Below are 21,600 nucleotides of genomic sequence, written 5' to 3' on the forward strand. Positions count from 1 at the left end.
GCTCCCCTGATGGGGTAGCACACCTTCTTAACGCTTAGACTGTGATCCCCTGCGTTACCCTACTTTCCATCCTTCTAGATCCAGAGGCCACATGGCAGTCATTGGTATTCACCACTTTTTCCAGGTTCACGTATTCTATAATGTAAGACTTGGGTACTGCTTATTTCCATTCTCTTATTGCTTCCCAGATACCCATGTCTTTCCCTTTTTAATCCTAAGCAGAGATTTTATCTTTCTGAATCAAGTGAGGACCCTCACCCCATCTGATATTGTAGAGTGTTTTCTAACTGAAACCTCCCTCAATGTCACTGATTTGCAGTGGATATTCTGTTTCGCGTTCATCAGCACATTACAGTATTGAGTAAAGCTACAACTTTATTACTCACTACAGTGTTTGATTTCACTAATCTTTTTCTGATTAATAAAGACTCTGGATCTTTGAAATCCATATTAAGGCTTTAACTTCTCTGAAAGAACTCTAGATTTCAAACAGGATTTCTAACATGTGCAGAATACTAAAAAAACAAGCTCTGTGACAGGATCGGAAAACATTTTTTGTACCAGTGCTACCTCTACTGAAAAATTAATTATGCTGCAAATCAACTTTAAAAAAAAGAAGTTTAAAAAATATCACTATACCTTAAATTTATGGAGAAACCACCACCAAAAGGAATCATGCAAAAGAGCAACAGAGGCTTCTGAGAGGAAATGATTCTTCCAGATTTTAAAAATTTTTTTCTATGGAAAAAAGACACATGGAGATCAAATTAATAATATTATAAGACATGTTACTGTAAATAGGCTTTATAAAGAGTGTGTATTTAATAGTTATAAACTATCACTGCTTAATAGAAATTTAATGTGAGCCATATATATATTTTCTAATAGACATTTTAAAAAAGTAAAAGGTGAAATTTTAGTGACATTTTGTTTAACCAAATGTATTTAAAATATATTTTAATACATAATTGTTATTAATGAAATATTTTACATTCTTTTGGGTACTGGGTCTTTGAAACATAGTGTATATTTTATACTTATAGCACATCTCAATTTGAACATAAATTTTCATCATAAATACTAGATTGTAATTAGATTTTGTAAACTATATGGTTGTAATTATGTTTCAACCATAATTGAAAGTTGTTCAATAACTGAATCAAGTATTAATTTTAAAATTTATATATAATTAAAATAAATAAAATTTTAAAATTCAGCTGATCACAGACATAGAAAACAAACTATGGTTACCAAAGGGGAAAGTAGGGGAGAGGGATAAATTATGAGTTTGGGATTAACAGATACACTCTACTATATGTAGAATAGATAAACAACAAGGTCCTACTGTATAGCATAGGGAACTATATTCAATATGCTGTAATAACCTATAATGGAAAAGAACCTTAAAAAGAACATATATACATATGTATGTATAACTGAATCACTGCTATACATCAGAAACTAACACAACACTGTAAAACAACCATACTTCAATGAAAAAAAAAATTCAGCTGAGTCATACCAGGTATATTTCATATTCTCAATAATCACATTTGATTAGTAGTCACTGAAATGACAGTGTAGGCTAGAACAGGAATAGCAAAACTCCAAGACACATGTTAACAATTTCCCTTTTATGCTGAAGACAGGTATCAGCAATCATGGGATTGTAACCCAATGGGCCCCATCATAAGTCTAGACCCTAAAGACAGTGTTCACTCTAAGCAATTCATCAAAATTGGCACATAAAGTTAATTCACCATGACTACTAGAGACTATAAGTCTTGGTTTAAATAGGTACCTTCAATAGTCATTTTATTTTATTCACTAAAAGTTTGTAATGCCAGACTCAGTAGAGTTCAAGAATTCTTTTAATGAAATCCGTAGGTATGAATTTCTGTTCCTCAAGTACAAGGCTACAAAAAGGATACCGTGCAAACGTTTATACCAAGGAGATTATTTATCATGCATACTGTGGGAGCACTTCTCCTTCATAGGCCACTAAGTATAGTATATACATTGGTAACAGCTTCAACTTATTTAGCACGTTTTTTTTTTTAACATCTTTATTGGGGTATAATTATTTTAGAATGGTGTGTTAATTTCTGCTTTATAACAAAGTGAATCAGTTATACATATACATATGTTCCCATATCTCTTCCCTCTTGCGTCTCCCTCCCTCCCACCCTCCCTATCCCACCCCTCTAGGTGGTCACAAAGCACTGAGCTGATCTCCCTGTGCTATGCGGCTGCTTCCCACTAGCTATCTATTTTACATTTGGTAGTGTATATATGTCCATGCCACTCTCTCACTTTGTCACAGCTTACCCTTCCCCCTTCTTAATTACAAAAACATATGAGAAGTACATAAAGAAAAAAGTAGAAAATTAAAATACAGGAGAAAATCTGAATATTTTTTGTTGAAATTATTTGCAAATTTCAAGCAAACATGCTTTTTAGTGTAAACTAACTGCATGATTGCTTCTATTCTAAGCTTTGGTTATGTTTAGTATCACTAACTTTCTTTTTCAGGAAAATTCCAGATTCTTTAAAATATATCAATATTTAGTCAAAACAACCAAAAACAGAAATCATCCAAAAAACCCCAAACCCGACTTAAAAAGTTAAATGGTACTTTCCTCCATCACCCTCTACCCTTTTGTGATACTTTTTTGATTCAAATAAATGTAAACATACCTTAAAACCTATATATTATCTGACTTGGAATTTATTCTCCTAATATAGATTCTAGGTTGGATAAAACTACTTCTAATGATCTCTTGATTTCTGTTTGTGTATATCTGTATCTTTGTGGCTCAGCTTTCTCAAAATATAGGCCACTTTTCACTCAATTCAAAAAAATTTTTACTGAGCATCATCTGTAGCCAAGGGTCCATTCTGGGTGGTAAAGGGGATAATTTATACTTTATCAAGCAACTTAATCTATGACTGTATGTTCAGGAATGTATTTGGATGGGGTTACGTGAATCCAGTCAATTCCATGGATTCCCTCACCTTCAAGCATGTAACAGTAGCCCTTTAACCTTCTTTTTCCAAGTTTCAGATGTTATAATAAGCATTTCTATGAAATAACCTTCCCTCTGATATTATTTTCCTATGCTTATTTTCTCTTCACTTTAATGTCATCATCTATCTCAATGCCATTGCATTGTGCATGATCTAGCAAGCCAATTTAAATTCTTTACTGAAATCAGGGAGGGGTATTAACAAATAAAACACTGGTTATCTATACCTAGATATACCACTGGTACACAAACTCAAAATATCCTACACCCAGCTGCTTGTCATATCCTGTGCACCCCTTCCCCCAAACCCATACCTACTTACACTCCTCACTTTCCTACTTCTTTCAAAAATGCCAGCGTCCTCCAAGTTAACCATATGAAATGTTTATCATAGCTGTACTTCTGTGCCTTGTTTATGTGACTGTGATGTACATGCACCCATAGTTAAAATACAGTCCCATTGTAGAACACAGAATGTGAGAGTTAAAAAGATTATATTGTCTAGAACATTTATAAGATGATTTTAACAATAATTTGTATTAATTTCTTTTTACAATAAAACCTTTTCCCTGAGGAAACTTTGGAAAATATAGTCAGAGAAAGTCGCAAATAAGCTCATGATCCAGGCATAACAATTACGATCTATTGTTTTTCTCAAAAAAAAAAAATTGTGTCAGGTGATCAAGACGGCAAACTAAGCCTTCCCTCTCACCCGAATCCCATAAAACATAAAAGAGAATTGAAAAGCATCTGTATTAGCATGGAAAATAAGAGAGTGTCATTACTGAATCATTTTAGGTGGAGTTTTCAACTGAGGTGCTCTGTGGTTCCCTAACTGAGGGGCAAACAGGAGACCCAAGTCAGGTTAATCAGATTATTTCTTGGAATACTGTGTCTTGAAGATGGAACACTAAAGTGATACACTCTCTCTCACCTTGAAGAGAGGAAAAAATGGGCAGAAAATAATGGCTGGAGTTGATTCATCCAAATTTAATGGTTGATTATACTCCTTCTGAAGTACTATAGAATACTATAGCAGGAGAGAAAACAGGGATTTTGTGTTGAGAAAGAAAGAGCCACAAGGAGGCTGGGGGTGAGGGATGGGAAGAGGGCCTACTAGGGGCCAAGTCCATCTTAGAGAATTGTCTTGAGAGGAATCTGCCTGGAGGTACAAGGAGCACTGTTCAAGTCCCCAGGAAACAGAAACCTTTTCAGGTGACCGCTTAATATTTAAGTGGGTGGGAAATCAATACCAGTAACCACTCAGCCCTCGTCTTATCCCTGGCAATCGGTGTCCAATGATCTAGCTACCTTCCTATGCCTGCAGTTTTTCATCAATTGGCTACTCTGTAGGGATATTTCTTAAAAATTCCCCAGACACTTGGAGGTTCAAAAGGTAGGGTGTGGGGAAGGGCTCTCATAAATTATTTTGGGATCAAAATGAGCAGGCTAACATATACTGAGCTATAGAGCAGGAAGAGGGGGAGTGAAACACCTGTTACAGTCACATGTCAAGCCAATGCACACTGGCAACCTCAGACTCCTGAGGCAGTAACACAGAATCTAATACATTCTCTTCTGGAGATTAGGATGTTAAAAATGACACTGGTTGGGGCTTCCCTGGTGGCGCAGTGGTTGAGAGTCTGCCTGCTGATGCAGGGGACACGGGTTCGTGCTCCAGTCCGGGAGGATCCCACATGCCGCGGAGCGGCACGGGCTCGTGAGCCATGGCCGCTGAGCCTGTGCGTCCAGAGCCTGTGCTCCGCGACGGGAGAGGCCACAACAGTGAGAGGCCCGCGTACCGCAAAAAAAAAAAAAAAAAAAGTCACTGGTCTTTCCTGCCAGACTTAATGCCCCAAAGAATTAAATCTCGCTTAACACCTAGTCTGTCATAGCTTTAAATTAAGGTCTAATTCATTAAATCATATTCTCAAAATATATCACACAATAATAATAAAATAATGTTTACATACGTCAAAGTTATAGGCTTTTAAAATAAAAAGATAAATTCGTTCAGCATTCAAATGTCTGGGTAGTTGAGTAAGCTCATTTGTTCTGAATCCTGGGAAGTTGCAACCCTAGAAAGAGGGAAATACCACAGAACAGGAATTACTTCATTCTTTTCAGTATAGTAGTCTCATATGTCTACAGAAGACAGATATTTAACTGTCATTCATTAACATAATTATTTTACATACTTTTACTAAAAATAAGTAAAATATATTTATCCCACCTAAGAAAAATCTTCATATTATCTGTTTCTATGAAATTAAGAGCACTGACATATTCATATGCCAAATCTAAAAGTAAAAACAAGTACTTCAGAACTAATTTTGACATAGCTCAAATTACCAAGAATTTTAGCTACACTACATATAAAGAAATGGACTAGGCAGAAAAAGAACGCTTCTGTATTTGTTTCCAACTTTCTCTCCTGCGGCCCCTATCTAAATTTATAGCTTTATCTATCTTACTGTAAACATTCTTTTAGATCCACATAATACTTTTGATATATAATATCATAAAACAGAAATTGTAAATACCTCTATATCCTTCTTTGTCTCCATGTCATCTGAAAGCTGGAAAACATTTCAAATAAAATCTTTAAAATTCTAAATTTAAGAATTTTTATACTTTGTAACTTTGTTCAGTTAACGTGTGTATGTGTATGCATCTCTTAGTGAGGCCTAGAATGCTGTTGCTGTATTAGATGCTGGGAATGCAAAGATATTCCTTGCCCTCAAGTTAGTCAAGAGGGCAAGAGAGGAATCAGACACGTATACAAAACACAAAAAGATAAGGGCTATGATAGAAATATAAACAAACTACTTATTGCAGTTTGGGTCCACTGGGAAACAGACTGTGAGGTGGAATTTAGTGTTCAGAATGTTTATTGAGAGTGCCTTTGGGATTAATATCTATGGAAGGCAAGAGGAGAGGGAAGATTGAGAAGTCAGCTATGATGCAAGTCTAACAGCCCTGACCCTAAGCAGAGCTTGTGAACTGAAAGGACCCATAGTAGTTGTTCTGCACTGGGTTGAAACTGCCAGGCCTTTCTGTTTCTGACTTGATTAGTCATTGTATGTGAGTGGCTCCTGGATGGTCGTTTACTTGGGAGAGGAAGTTCTCTCTGTGAGAGGCAATCCCTGAAGGGGCTGCAGCTGAAGGGTGTCCCCTAACAGCACTCTTAGCAGTTGGGGCAATGGGTCCTTCCATGAAGGGGAATTTGGGAGGCATACCTTTGTGTCCACCACACTACTTTACACAGAGAATAAGAAGCCTTCTGTATAAATTAGTTTTTGATCATCTAGACATGTTAATATATTGTTTATTATTTTCCATATACCTATTTCCTCCCCAAATACATAAGCTTACAGGCAAATTTTATACACATACACACATGACATATATTATTTAAGAGGAGACATAGGAAACCAATTTGAAAGGATGATTACAGATTGCTAAATGAAAGAGGATCACATTATTGGCATTTTTAAAAAATGTGCAAAGGAATAAAAAAGAGAAGGAAAGTGAGATCAATTATAAGAAAGAAGGCTATATGCTTGACAGGTACAGATATAATTGGTCATTAAAGACGGTGTCAGATTTAGAAAGATGTTAATGTTGATCTCAAAGTCCTGGCTTTATTTTGCAGGAAGCAAAGAAACACTTTTCAAGGAACAGAGTAATAGTAACACAGAACTAGTTCTTGGTCATACAACCTGGAAAAGATACCACAAAAATATAAATAATTCATATTAAAATCCTGGATTTCCCTGGTGGCACAGTGGTTAAGAATCTGCCTGCCAATGCAGGTGACACAGGTTCAAGCCCTGGTCTGGGAAGATTCCACACGCCACGGAGCAACTAAGCCTGTGTGCCACAACTACTGAGCCTGCACTCTAGAGCCCGCAAGCCACAACTACTGAAGCCTGCATGCCTAGAGCCCACACTCCACAACAAGAGAAGCCACCGCAATGAGAAGCCCGTGCATTGCAATGAAGAGTAGCCCCTACTTGCCGCAACTAGAGAAAAGCCCATGTGCAGCAACGAAGACCCAATGCAGCCAAAAAACATATTTAATAAAAATTATTATTAAAATTTTGTTAGTGTAATTCATCTAAAGGTCATTTCAATAGATCCTGGAAAGTCATTTGATAAAATTCTTTAGAAATTTTGAAATTCTTTTGAAAATTAATACAGAAATCACAATGAATAATGTAACTACCAGTGTTCCCATGTTCCCACAACCTAGAATGGATTACTGTTATTTTAGTATTTGCTTAAGACTATTTAAGATAAAATATGAAGTTTACATATAATAAAATATAAAATTAGATCTCTTTTTACCATGATCTCTAGTTCAAACCATGTGTTCCCCTTCCTTGAGATAGTCACTATCATTTGTTTGGTTTGCACCCCTTCAATTCCATTAAAATACTTTTACATATATGTGTATATATATAGAAAGAATATACAGACTTTTGGTATGTTTTTAAAATTTAAAGGAATGATATTAACTGTACATATTACTTGGTAACTTGCTTTTTTTCACTGAATGTCATGTTTTGACAATCTACACAAGTTGGTATTTATGGACCTGTTAACTTCCAGACAGCTTTTCTACCAACATACCTATTCCCTCTGCAAAATATAAATAAAATCAATAAAAGTTCACAAGCAACTTTGCCAAACATCAAGAACAAATGATATCCCTACATTCAACAAAGTATCTATAGACTAAAGAGATGAAGCTAAGTAACTAATTTTCTGAAGTTTGTATAATTTTTATACCAAAACCAAAAAAGATAATAACTTATCAAACATAGATGTAAAATCCAAAAAGCAAACCAAATCCAGTAACGCATTAAAAATATATCCTAATATAAGGATGGTTCAACTTCTGAAAAGTTGTTAATGTAATCTGCCACATTCACACATGAAAGGCTTAAAATACCTTTTGCTATCATCACAGTGGATTATTTTCCTCTCCATTTCAAACCATGAAGATGTTTTTAGTTTTTGTGCACAGCGATATCTATATTCAAATCTAATATTTAATCTACATCTATACCCACATAAACTTGGAGTAAATTTCTTTAATCTGAAAAAAGTTATCTAAACATTTAAAGTTGTACCTAATAGCAAAGTACTAGCCTTCTTTCTGAGTCAGTCAGACAAGATGAGAAACTGGTAACATTGTTGAGTAATATACCTATACCAATAATAATTTCCTATATACCAACAATAACCCATTTAATTGCATAATGGAAAACTAATCTCATGGACATTAGTAATAAAAATTTAAGATACCTAGGAATACATTTAACAGGGAATGTGTAGAACTTATATGAAGAAAATCACACTTTTTTACGTGACTATATGTGGAATATAAAAACAAAAAACAAAAGCAAAAACAAACCATAAAAATGAACAAACCAAACCAAACGAAAAACTAACACATATAAAGAGAATAGAGTAGTGGTTACCAGAGGGGAAGGGGTAGTGGGGAGGGCTAAATGAATAAAGGAGATCAAACATGTGGTGACAGGCAGAATCTGTATTTTGGTGGTGAGCATGCTGTAGGGTATACAGAAGTAGAAATATAATGTTGTACACATGAAACTTACATAATGCTATAAACCAATGTTACCTCAATAAAAAAATAAATTTAAAAAAAGCACACAAATCTACTGATAGACCTAAAATAACATCCTTATGCTTTACTCCCTTACACAAAAATAAACACTGGAGTTAAACACAAAAAAATAAATCTGTAAGAACAATATAAGAGAACACAGGTGAATATATGTATGATCTTGTAATGAAGAAAGCTTTCTTAATATTATGGCACTAAAGGCATAAGATTTCAATAAAAAATTACAGATTCATGAAAATATAAAATTCTATACAGGGAAAAAATACTTTTGGGTTAAAAGGCAACCAAGAAAGTAATATAAGTATGTATAACATATGTTACTGAGAAGGGTTAATAGTTTTAAAGCATAAACAGCTCTTAGAAATAGAAGAACAGCTAAAAAATGCCCGAAATTCATAAATAGGCAATTCATAATAATAGAAACACAAAAGCTAATAAAAAAACTAAAAAATCAACTTCATTAGTGAAATGTATGCAACTGATAACATTTATGCCTATCAATTTGCAAACATTAAAAAATACAATATTAAATATTGACAAGGGGATGGGTAAGGGATCAATCACAAACTCTATTGTTACAAATACAAACTGGGGCCACCTTTCTAGAAAACATTTTGGTAGTATGTATCAAAACACTTAGCTTTTCACATTTTTCCCATGTGGTTCCACTTCTGAAATTTATATTAAGAAAATACTCATGCATGAGCACAATTTTTAGCTCTGTTCACAGAACCTTAGTAAATAATAATGCATAATGAAAACTAACCTAAACGTCCAACAAAAGGGCTATTGCATTAGTTTATTTTTGAAATGATGTAGAATGATATTTAATGATGAAAATTCCATAAAACATTTAATGAATTAGAAATAGTTTGAATTTTCTAAAAAATTTTTAAAGAACAATGAAAATGACAATAGTGAGATATATGTAATTTATTTATAAATGATAAAATTGAAATTTAAAAAACATTTTAGGAGGTGGATGGATGAGTGGTAGCACTTAAAGTCTTTACAGCTTTAATTTTAGAATGTATTTTTGAAAAGGACTAAGTTTCTCAAAGTAATTCAAAATATAATTCTAATCAAACTCTCAAAGAGATTTAAAAAAAAATTAACAAAGTAATTCTACAGGCAGTAAAAATAACTGTTATTTTTTTCCTAAAGGAAAATGACTGATATAGGACCTGTATCCCTAAGATGTTATAAATTTTTAAATAACCAGAGGATGAAATATAAGTCTTCAAATAACTTGTAGTGATGTGAAAATGCCAACACTCATATTGTATGTGTAAAGAAAAATATGAGTCCAAATATTTTAAAAACAGGGATAGAGGATAAAAGACTAAAAGGAAATTTTTTAATGTTACTAGTACTTATCTATGAAATTATAGTGATTATATTTTCTGTGAAAATATAATTTTTTAAGGAAGATGAAAACAAATACAATACCATTATCTTCTTTTCCTTATGGTAATTCCTTAGAAATGCCTTATATTGCTCCAATTTTCCATGAGAACCTTTAAAAAAATGAGAATTCACAACATATAAATAGCCTTTAAAATTGAGAAAAATGTAAATACTTTAAGTAGATTATATATAAAACCATTCAATGAGATCATCTAGCTATTTTGACAAGCATAATGCTAGACACACACAGTCTTAGTTGAATCAGTCTTAGTTGAATAATTATATCTCCTGTTTCCTTTTGCTATTTAGAAATGTCATGCTCCAACTAATATATCTTTAGTACTTATTCCTATATCCAAAGTTTTACCTTAATCCCTTACTACTGAACAAGCCCATGTTTTTCAAACAGCTCAGCCACTTACATTTGGTTGTTTCACTGCCACCTTATATTCAATACAGTACAGTACTTTGGAGTAAGGCCCAGTGAAACACTATGGGGGGCTTTGAAGTCAGATAACCTAGACTTAAATATCAGAGTCCAAGCTCTGATATTTACACATAGAGGAAAATGAATATACAGAAAATTATTTTTTAAAAGCATACACATGTGCTCTCTCTCTCTCCCTATATGTTTATATGTTTATATAGTCACACACAACTACATATATGTAGCTTGTATAATTTCAAAAATATTTTTTTAAATTAAAATAATTAAAAATTCAATAAGGGACTTCCCTCGTGGCACAGTGCTTGAGAATCTGCCTGCCAATGCAGGGGACATAGTTTGGAGCCCTGGTCCAGGAGGATCCCACATGCTGCAGAGCAGCTAAGCCCATGTGGCACAACTTCTGAGCTTGCGCTCTGGAGCCTAAAATCCACAACTACTGAGCCTGCAGGCTACAATTACTGAAGCCTGCACACCTAGAGCCCATGTTCCGCAACGAGAAGCCACTGCGATGCAACAAAGAGTAGACCCCGCTCGCCACAACTAGAGAAAGCTCACACACAGCAACGAAGACCCAACGCAGTCAAAAAAAAAAAATTCAATAAGAAAATTGTAACAGTAGTGAATGTAACAGTATTGTATTTAAACACATTCTCAGATTTTGAAAACTCAAGGTCCAAAAAAGGATATTAAATAGCTAAATAATATAACTATTATATTTATTTAATACACAGAAAATACTTTATAAGTACAACCAATATCATTCTTAAGACATATATGAGGAGCAAAGCTTCTTCATCTAGGCAGCACGAGTGCTTCCTGCAGTGGCCAGCTTAATCCAGTTTTCAGTCTTTCCAACTCAAAGAACCAACCCCACTGTGCACCTCAGAGATGCCACAGGAGCCAAGAGCACCCTCTCATCACAAGTGATTCTCATTTTGACAAAACTCTATGACTATAACCTCGGGAGCATCACAGAGAGGTCACTTTGGAGCCGTGTGGCTGACAAGGTCTTGGTGCTGAGGCCTGATGGAAGGCCTGAGCCTATGAGATGGGAGAGCCGAGTTCAGCACATTGGACCAACATAGACCTCTGGACCCCATGTAATATAAAGTGGTGAGGGTTCTCCCAGAGATCTCCAGCTCAACACAAAGACCCAGCTCCACCCAATGGCCAGCAAGCTCCAGTGCTGGATGCCCCATGCCAAACAACTAGCAAGACAGGAACACAACCCCACCAATTAGCAGAGAGGCTGTCTAAAATCATAATAAGGTCACAGACATGCCAAAACACACCACCGGACATGGTCTTGCCCACCAGAAAGACAAGATCCAGCCCCACCCACCAGAACACAGGCACCGGTCCCCTCCACCAGGAAGCCTACACAACCCACTGAACCAACCTCACCCACTGACAGCAGACAGCAAAAGCAGCCTGTGAAGAGGAGACCCCAAGCACAGTAAGTTAAACAAAATGAGAAGACAGAGAAACACAGCAGATGAAGCAGCAAGGTGAAAACCCACCAGACCAAACAAATGACGAGAAAATAGGCAGTCTACCTGAAAGAATTCAGAGTAATGATAGTAAAGATGATCCAAAATCTTCGAAATAAAATGGAGAAAATACAAGAAATGATTAACAAGGACCTAGAAGAACTAAAGAGCAAACAAACAATGATGAACAACGCAATAAATGAACTTAAAAATCCTCTAGAAGGAATCAATAGCAGAATAACTGAGGTAGAAGAACAAATAAGTGACCTGGAATATAAAATAGTGAAAATAACTATCACAGAGCAGAATAAAGAAAAAAGAATGAAAAGAAATGAGGACACTCTCAGAGACATGTAGGACAACATTAAATGCATCAACATTCGAATTATAGGGGTCCCAGAAGAAGAAGAGAAAAAGGGACTGAGAAAATGTTTGAAGAGATTATAGTTGAAAACTTCCCTAACATGGATGGGAAAGGAGATAGTCAATCAAGTCCAGGAGCGCAGAGAGCCCCATACAGGAAGCACAAAGAGTCCCATACTGGATAAATCCAAGGAGAAACACACCAAGACACATGTTAATCAAACTATCAAAAATTAAATACAAAGAAAAAATATTAAAAGCAGCAAGGGAAAAACAACTAATAACATACAAGGGAATCCCCATGAGGTTAACAGCTGATTTTTCAGCAGAAACTCTTCAAGCCAGAGGACAGTGGCAGGATGTATTTAAAGAGATGAAAGGGAAAAGCCTACAACCAAGATTACTCTACCCAGCAAGGAGTTCATTCAGATTTGATGGAGAAATTAAAACCTTTACAGACAAGCAAAAGTTAAGAGAATTCAGCACCACCAAACCAGCTTTACGACAAATGCTAAAGGAACTTCTCTAGGCAGAAAATACAAGAGAAGGAAAAGACCTACAATAACAAACCAAAAACAATTAAGAAAATGGTAATAGGAATATACATACTGATAACTACCTTAAATGTAAATGGTTTAATGCTCCAACCAAAAGAAACAGACTGGCTGAATGGATACAAAAACAAGACCTCTATATTTGCTGTCTACAAGAGACCCACTTCAGACCTAGGGACACATATGACTGAAAGTGAGGGGATGGAAAAAGATATTCCATGCAAATGGAAATCAAAACAAAGCTGGAGTAGCAATTCTCATATCAGACAAAATAGACTTTAAAACTAAGACTATTACAAGAGACAAAGAAACACACTACAGAATGATCAAGGGATCAATCCATGAAGAAGACATAATAATTGAAAACATTTATGCACCCAACATAGGAGCATCTCAATACATAAGGCAAATGCTAACAACCATAAAAGGGGATATCTACAGTAACACAATCAGAGTAGGGGACTTTAACAGGCCACTTTCACCAACGGACAGATCATCCAAAATGAAAATAAATAAGGAAACACAATTATACATTAAACAAGATGGACTTAATTGATATTTATAGGATATTCCATCCAAAAACAACAGAATACACATTTTTCTCAAGTGCTCATGGAACATTCTCCAGGATAGATCATATCTTGGGTCACAAATCAAGCCTTGGTAAATGTAAGAAAACTGAAATTGTATCAAGTATCTTTTCCGACTACAACGCCATGATACTAGATATCAATTACAAGAAAAAAACTGTAAAACATACAAACCCACGGAGGCTTAACAATACACTACTAAATAACCAAGAGATAACTGAAGAAATCAAAGAAGAAATTAAAAAATACCTAGAAACAAATGACAATGAAAATATGACAACCCAAAACATATGGAATGCAGCAAAAGCAGTTCTAAGAGGGAAGTTTATAGCAATACAATCCTGCCTCCAGAAACAAGGAAAATCTCAAATAAACAACCTATCCTTACACCTAAAGCTGTTAGAGAAAGAACAAAAAAAATCCCCGAAGTTAGCAGAAGGAAAGAAATCATAAATTTCAGATATGAAATAAATGAAAAAGAAATGAAGAAAACAATAGTAAACATCAATAAAAGTAAAAGCTGGTTCTCTGAGAAGATAAACAAAATTGATAAACCATTAGCCAGACTCATGAAGAAAAAAGGGAGAAGACTCAAATCAACAGAATTAGGAAAAAAAAAAAAGAAGTAACAACTGACACTGCAGAAATACAAAGGATCATGAGAGATTACTACAATAAAGTATATGCCAATAAAATGGACAACCTGGAAGAAATGGACAAATTCTTAGAAATGTACAGCCAGCTGAGACTGAACCAGGAAGAAATAGAAAATATGAACAGACCAATCACAAGCACTGAAATTGAAACTGTGATTAAAAAGCTTCCAACATGGGGGCTTCCCTGGTGGCGCAGTGGTTGAGAGTCCGCCTGCCAATGCAGGGGACATGGGTTCGTGCCCCAGTCCGGGAAGATCCCACATGCTGCAGAGTGGTTGGGCCCTTGAGCCATGGCTGCTGGGCCTGTGCATCCGGAGTGACGGGAGAGGCCACAGCAGTGAGAGGCCCATGTACCGCAAAAAAAAAAAAAAAAAGCTTCCAACAAACAAAAGTCCAGGACCAGATGGCTTCAGAGGCGAATTCTATCAAACATTTAGAGAAGAGCTAACACCTATCCTTCTCAAACTCTTCTAAAATATAGCAGAGGGAGGAACATTCCCAAACTCATTCTATCTGGTGGCCATCACCGCGAATCCAAAACCAGAGAAAGATATCACAAAAAAAGAAAACTACAGGCCGATATCACTGATGAATATAGATGCAAAAATCCTCAACAAAATACTAGCAAACAGAATCCAACAGCACATTAAAAGGATCACACACGACGATCAAGTGGGCTTTACCCCAGGAATGCAAGGATTCTTTAATATACTCAAATCAATCAATGTGATACACCAGATTAACAAAACGAAGGATAAAAACCATATGATCATCAGAATAGATGCAGAAAATGCTTTTTAAAAAATTCAGCACCCATTTATGATTAAAAAAAAACAAACCCTGAACAAAGTAGTCATAGAGGGAACCTACCTCAACATAATAAAGGCCATATACGACAAACCCACAGCCAACATCATTTTCAATGGTGAAAAACTGAAACCATTTCCATTAAGATCAGGAACAAGACAAGGTTGGCCACTCCCACTGTTATTATTCAACATAGTTTTGGAAGTATTAGCCAATCAGAGAAGAAAAAGAAATAAAAGGAATCCAAATCATAAAAGAAGAAGTAAAATTGTCACTGTTTGCAGATGACATGATACTACACATAGAGAATCCTAAACATGCTACCAGAAAACTACTAGAGCTAATCAATGAATTTGGTAAAGTAGCAGGATACAGAATTAATGCACAGAAATCTCTTGCATTCCTATACACTAATGATGAAAAATCTGAAAGAGAAATTAAGGAAACACTTCCATTTACCACTGCAACAAGAAGAATATAATACCTAGGAATAAACCTACCTAAGGAGACAAAAGACCTGTATGCAGGAAACTATAAGACACTGATGAGAGAAATTAAAGATGATACAAACTGACGGAGAGATATACCATGTTCTTGGATTGGAAGAATCAACATTGTGAGAATGACTCTACTACCCAAAGCAATCTACAGATTCAATGCAATCCCTATCAAACTACCACTGGCATTTTTCACAGAACTAGAGCAAAAAATTTCACAATTTGTATGGAAACACAAAAGACCCAAAATAGCCAAAGCAACCTTGAGAATCAAAAATGGAGCTGGAGGAATCAGGCTCCCTGGCTTCAGACTATACTACAAAGCTATAGTAATCAAGACAGTATGGTAGTGGCACAAAAGCAGAAATATAGATCAATGGAACAGGATAGAAAGCCTAGCAATAAGGTGATCATATGTACATGGGTTTATCTTTGATAAAGGAGGCAAGAATATACAATGGACAAAAGACAGCCTCTTCATTAAGTGGTGCTTTGAAAATGGGACAGCTACATGTAAAAGAATGAAATTAGAACACTTCCTAACACCACATACGAAAATAAACTCAAAATGGATTAAAGACCTAAATGTAAGGCCAGACACTACAAAACTCTTAGAGGAAAACATAGGCACAACACTCGATGACATATATCACAGCAAGATCCTTCTTGACCCACCTCCTAGAGAAATGGAAATAAAAACAAAAATAAACAAATGGGACCTAATGAAACTTAAAAGATTTTGCACAGCAAAGGAAACCATAAACAAGACCAAAACACAACCCTCAGAATGGGAGAAAATATTTGCAAACGAAGCAACTGACAAAGGATTAATCTCCAAAATATACAAACAGCTCATGCAGCTCAGTAACAGAAAAACAAGCAACCCAATCCAAAAATGGGCAGAAGACCTAAACAGACATTTCTCCAGAGAAGATATACAGATTGCCAACAAACACATGAAAGAATGCTCAACATCACTAATCATTAGAGAAATGATTACCTCACACTGGTCAGAATGGCCATCATCAAAAAATCTACAAACAATAAATGCTGGAGAGGGTATGGAGAAATGGGAACCCTCTTGCACTTTTGGTGGGAATGTAAATTGATACAGTCACTATGGACAACAGTATGGAGCTTCCTTAAAAAACTAAAAACAGAAATACCATATGACCCAGCAATCTCACTACTGTGCATATACCCTGAGAAAACCATAATTCGAAAAGAAACATGTACCACAATGTTCATTGCAGCTCTATTTACAGTAGCCAGGACATGGGAACAACCTAAGTGTCCATCGACAGATGAATGGATAAAGAAGATGTGGCACATATATACAATGGAATATTACTCAGCCATAAAAAGAAACAAAATTGAGTTATTTGTAGTGAGGCAGATGGACCTAGAGTCTGTCATACAGAGTGAAGTAAGTCAGAAAGGGAAAAGCAAATACAGTATGCTGACACATATATACGGACTCTAAAAAAAAAGGAAAAAAATGGCTCTGATGAACCTATGGGCAGGACAGGAATAAAGAAGCCGATGTAGAGGCTGGAGTTGAGGATACAGGGAGGGGGAAGAGTAAGCTGGGACGAGGTGAGAGTGTGGCATGGACTTGTATACACTGCCAAATGTAAAACAGATAGCTAGTGGGAAGCAGCTGCATGGTACAGGGAGATCAGCTCGGTGCTTTGCGACCACCTAGAGGGGTGGGAGGTAGGTGCCCGAGGTGGGGTATATGAGGATATACATATGCACATAGCTGATTCACTTTGTTTTACAGCAGAAACCAACACAACGTTGTTAAGCAATAATACCCCAATAAAGATTTAAAAAAAAAAGACATATATTACAAGTTCGCCCGTTAAATAAAGAAAAAGATAAGAATCACCATTAGTATCTAAAACTATTGTGAAAGTGTTAATAAACACAACTAGGTAAAGGTTATATAAATACTGAAAAGTAGTAAAAATTATCATTACTTACAGATACGCTTTTCACTCAGTCTGCAGTTATCCAATAGTGAATGCTAGGTACTTTCCACAGATTAACTTAGCTCATATAGTTTAAGTCTCACTCCTTTTACTTTGGGTTGTAGGTCTGTTTTTAATCTCCTGACTCTTGCTGACTTACTTGTCTCTGGTAACAATATTCGTTGATGCAACCCTGTTTTCCTGATATTTGGTTACTTCTGCTCCAGCCCAAAGGTCAGAACTGTTTTAGGCTTTATCCTAGCAACACTTTCTTTGAATCCAAATGTTCATTTTCAACTAAAAATCCAAATTGGACCATTTTGAAATGAAGAGGTTTTAAAATAGAATAAATTTATGTTTTGATATTTTATATCTTAGGATTTCATTCTTTATGAGAATACACACACACAGTGATAGACACACACACAAGTGACAATTACTTTACGCATATAAAAAATAAGGTTTACTTGTCCTGGAAGTTATTCTGTTCCACTCAAATATTCCAGAGACATGATTTTTCAGAAGAATTGAACACTCTGCTAATCTTGACTCCATGGCCATGGCTGCATCATGTTCTCGCGGGACATTTCCCCATAGATGTGTATAAATTGAAGTAAATGAAATATCTTCTTTTATTTTCTTCAGAGTACATAACAATTTATCATTATCCCCAAAATGGATTTCCTTTGGCCAGTGATCCTGCAAAAAATGTGAGACAATACAACTTAAATCATTTTTTAAAATGAATTTAAATAGAAGAGTTCAAAAATCAATGAGCTGAAATTCAGGCTTTATTCTATAGCATCATTTTTTATTAAATGCATTTTTTTAATTTGTGGGGAAAAACATAAACTTTAGAAGTTTCAGATGCTTTATAAAACCCTTTTTTATTATTTGAAAGTAAGTTGCTTACTTGACTGATGACCCCATCATCCTTGAATACTTTAGCATTTATTTTCTAAAAACAAACCATCAGAATAAGGAAATTGGCATTGTTACATTGTTCCTATCTAATTCTCTGAGTTTACTCAAGTTTCATCAACTAAATCAATAATGCTCTTTATAGCAAAAGGCTCTAGTTCAGTATCACACATTGTGTTTAAGCATCATATGTCTTTAGTCCCCTTCAGTCTACAACAGTTCCTCAGTCTATGTAATTAAAACCACAAGTTCGTACTGATAACTCTAATTCCAGTTTCAAACATTCTAGTTTTCTCTTTCCATATTATAATTAACATCTCCAACAGTGAAAACCCTAGCTGCCATTATCTTAAATATATGTACTTATTTGATCCATCTTTTCAGGTAGCCAATCTCTCCTATCCATTGCCAGACTCTTCACTATGTGGATGCCCCTCTCATCCTGCTTAGGCTCTGACTTCTCATAACAGGCCATAGCCTACCTCCACATTTCCTGAACTACCTCCCCACCCAAGGCCACATGTGAATACCATCCTCACCCCCTTGGACCCCAGCACCCGTGGTAGCACATGGATACCTTCCCCCACGGTGGCTGAGTTCAGAAAGGCTGCTCTGGGTGACCACAGAACCCCGCCAATGTGGATGCTGCCTTGTTTTGGCCGCCAAATGGCCTTAGGAGTACATTGTTCAGGAAGGGAAGGAGAACAAGGAAAGGGAAGAAAAGAAAGGGAAATGAAGGGAAGGAAAGAGGAATCACCACATTAATATTTGCAAATCTAAGTTTATCTTTTAATAAAATTGTTTAATACCAAAACAAAGAAATACAGCTGACACAATTAAAGGTTTGTGAATAAGAAAATGCTTTCTGGAATAGTAGGAACTTTCACAGGATGAAACTCTTTAAGAGGAATTTGGGTAAGATATTCTGAGAATTTAGCTTAAATGGGAATAAATCTGAAGTCTGCAGATCAGAAATTTTAAACCTGTGTTGGTCTATTCTACCTCCATTTTTCTTCCTTTAAAAGCTTCCTAAACCCACTGTATTCTCTAATGATAACAGGTACCTGAATAATACCCAGCTTTTAATGCTGGAGAAGTTTCCCAGCAGGATCTAGGTGCCCCTGCCATTTTGGAAAAAGAGAATAATACTTAGATACATAAGTGCCCTCTCCCAAATCCTATAAACATACATCTTAAACAAAACACATAACCACCTGGGGAAATTTTCCAGCATTAAAATCTGGATGTGTCAAAAATACAAAGATCTCAGAAAAATAAGATATGATCACAAGATATACTCCCTGGAGACAAACATTGTCAAATTAGAATGACAGCCAGATTTGAAAACATAGTCCTTACGTATGAGTCATCACTTGCTATTGTTAGGGACATTGGGAAAGTGGGGAGAGGCTAAAATGGAAATGAATTTGAACAGATTTTACAATATGCACAAAGGTTTATGAAAAGGTAGCCTTTATGCCAGACTTGAGATATCACAATTCTTGTCCAAGATACTGAATTACAGTATGAGGTGAATAAAGTATCTTGAAATTCTACCAGCCTGATTAGATTATGATTTCCCTACTTTAAAAAGTGAGATATATGTGATTAATCTATAAATGATAGAATTAGGATGCTTATCTTTTTCAGTGCTTATCTCTTAATTTTCTAAAATGACTATCATAGTCATAATTAGAAAAAAAACATATTGGTAATTTTGAAACGTAAAAAATTACATTTAAGGAGGTAGATAGATGAGGGTGGCACATAAAGTCTTTATAGCTTTAACATTATATAATTTTAGAACGTATTTTTTAAAAGGACTAAGTCTCTAAAAGTAATTTCAAAAGCCTACTGTAATTCTAATCAAACTCTCAACAATTTCTTTTTAAATTGACAAAGTAATTCTATAAGCAATCAAAAAGAATTGTTATTTTTTCCTAAAGGAAGAAGACTGATATGTGCACCAGTCATATATCAAAGTCCCATAAAACAGTATATTCTACTCACCAAGTTTTGAAGCTTTAAGAATTCTTCAATGTTCTTTGGAGGTTCTTGCATTTTCTAATGAAGTAAAATCAATATTGTTCATTAACATAAATTCAGATTGTTTATATGATGCTTACACCTAATTTATTTCAGTACATTATGATACTGGACTTAAGTTCTAATTTTCAGAGCTGTAAGATACTGTTAAATATTCACTTTTGTTAAGTCCTTGCACTTTGAAAAGGGACAGAGATCAATGTTTAAATTCTGAGCCTCCAAACCAAATTCTGTAAAACGCTTCCCTCTCATACACTGCTCCTGGAGAAAAGCTCCATATGAATCCTGATGAATATCCTCATTTCCAATTCCAACAAGAGTTCCAAGATATTTTGGGCTATCTTGGATGGTGTCGACAATAAACTCAGAGCCAGTAATATAATAACATTCTCCTCTTACTGATGGAATATTTTAAAAGGCACAGTAGTGACCTGGTGAAAATAATTTAAATCTTTGAATGTTTCAGTGTAGTAAGTAATAATCCCATTTTTGCTAGTAGTTTCTTTGTAAGTTGAAAATGTATTCTTTCATTAGACAAATTCATTTTAATCAAGACATCTTGCTATTCCTTGCCTTAGGCACTGTGTGCACATTCGTCCTTCTGCTTGGAAGGCTCCCCTGCCCCAAACCCTCTCCCTCCAATTCATTCTTGGCCTATTTAACTCTTATTTCAAATATCAAATTAAAAGTTGCTTTCTCTAGGAAGCCCTCCTTGGCCCCCCAAAAGATTCTTTACGGTAACAACAGCAGATTTGTATCTCTGTGAGGACAAAAACTGTAGTGTAATCACTGCTGAAGTGTCAAAATTTCATGTAGTGACTGGCCAATGGTCAGTGCATAATTAAGTACTGTGATGTGTATAAATTAATGAATAAATGAGTAGACGAATGTCAAAGAAATGTGTAGGTATTTTAAAAAATAATAAAACCATTTCTAGAGAATGAAAAACCAGTGAGAAGAAGGCAAAAATAACAAGAATTCAGAATATCCTAATATAATACCCTAATGTTCTGATGATGACATGTCTGAAAAGATTGTATTATAGTTTAATTTCCTAGAACATATTTCACATCAATAGATAAAATGATCAAGATTACAAATCACAAGACCATGTTTTGCAAAAATAACTACACATTTGAGGTTGAATACAATATTTCACTGTC

The 21,600-nt window shown here is 35.3% G+C and overlaps 1 protein-coding gene across 1 annotated transcript in view; it reads right to left on the bottom strand.

Moving 5' to 3' along the window:
* Positions 1-20,452, bottom strand: part of FAM227B (family with sequence similarity 227 member B) — a 247,538-nt gene extending 227,086 nt beyond the window's left edge. Inside the window, exons 1-6 of the mRNA XM_065871722.1 lie at positions 20,402-20,452; positions 17,938-18,169; positions 10,135-10,202; positions 5,570-5,605; positions 5,000-5,104; positions 640-738 (exon numbers count right to left, since the gene is read on the bottom strand). Coding sequence (XP_065727794.1) covers positions 640-738; positions 5,000-5,104; positions 5,570-5,605; positions 10,135-10,202; positions 17,938-18,169; positions 20,402-20,452 — 591 coding nt within the window. The remainder of the gene's footprint in view (positions 1-639; positions 739-4,999; positions 5,105-5,569; positions 5,606-10,134; positions 10,203-17,937; positions 18,170-20,401) is intronic.
* Positions 20,453-21,600: the final 1,148 nt, after the last annotated feature.

Source organism: Phocoena phocoena, chromosome 2 (genome assembly GCF_963924675.1).
Source record: "Phocoena phocoena chromosome 2, mPhoPho1.1, whole genome shotgun sequence".
In the NCBI taxonomy this organism is placed as follows: Eukaryota; Metazoa; Chordata; class Mammalia; order Artiodactyla; family Phocoenidae; genus Phocoena; species Phocoena phocoena.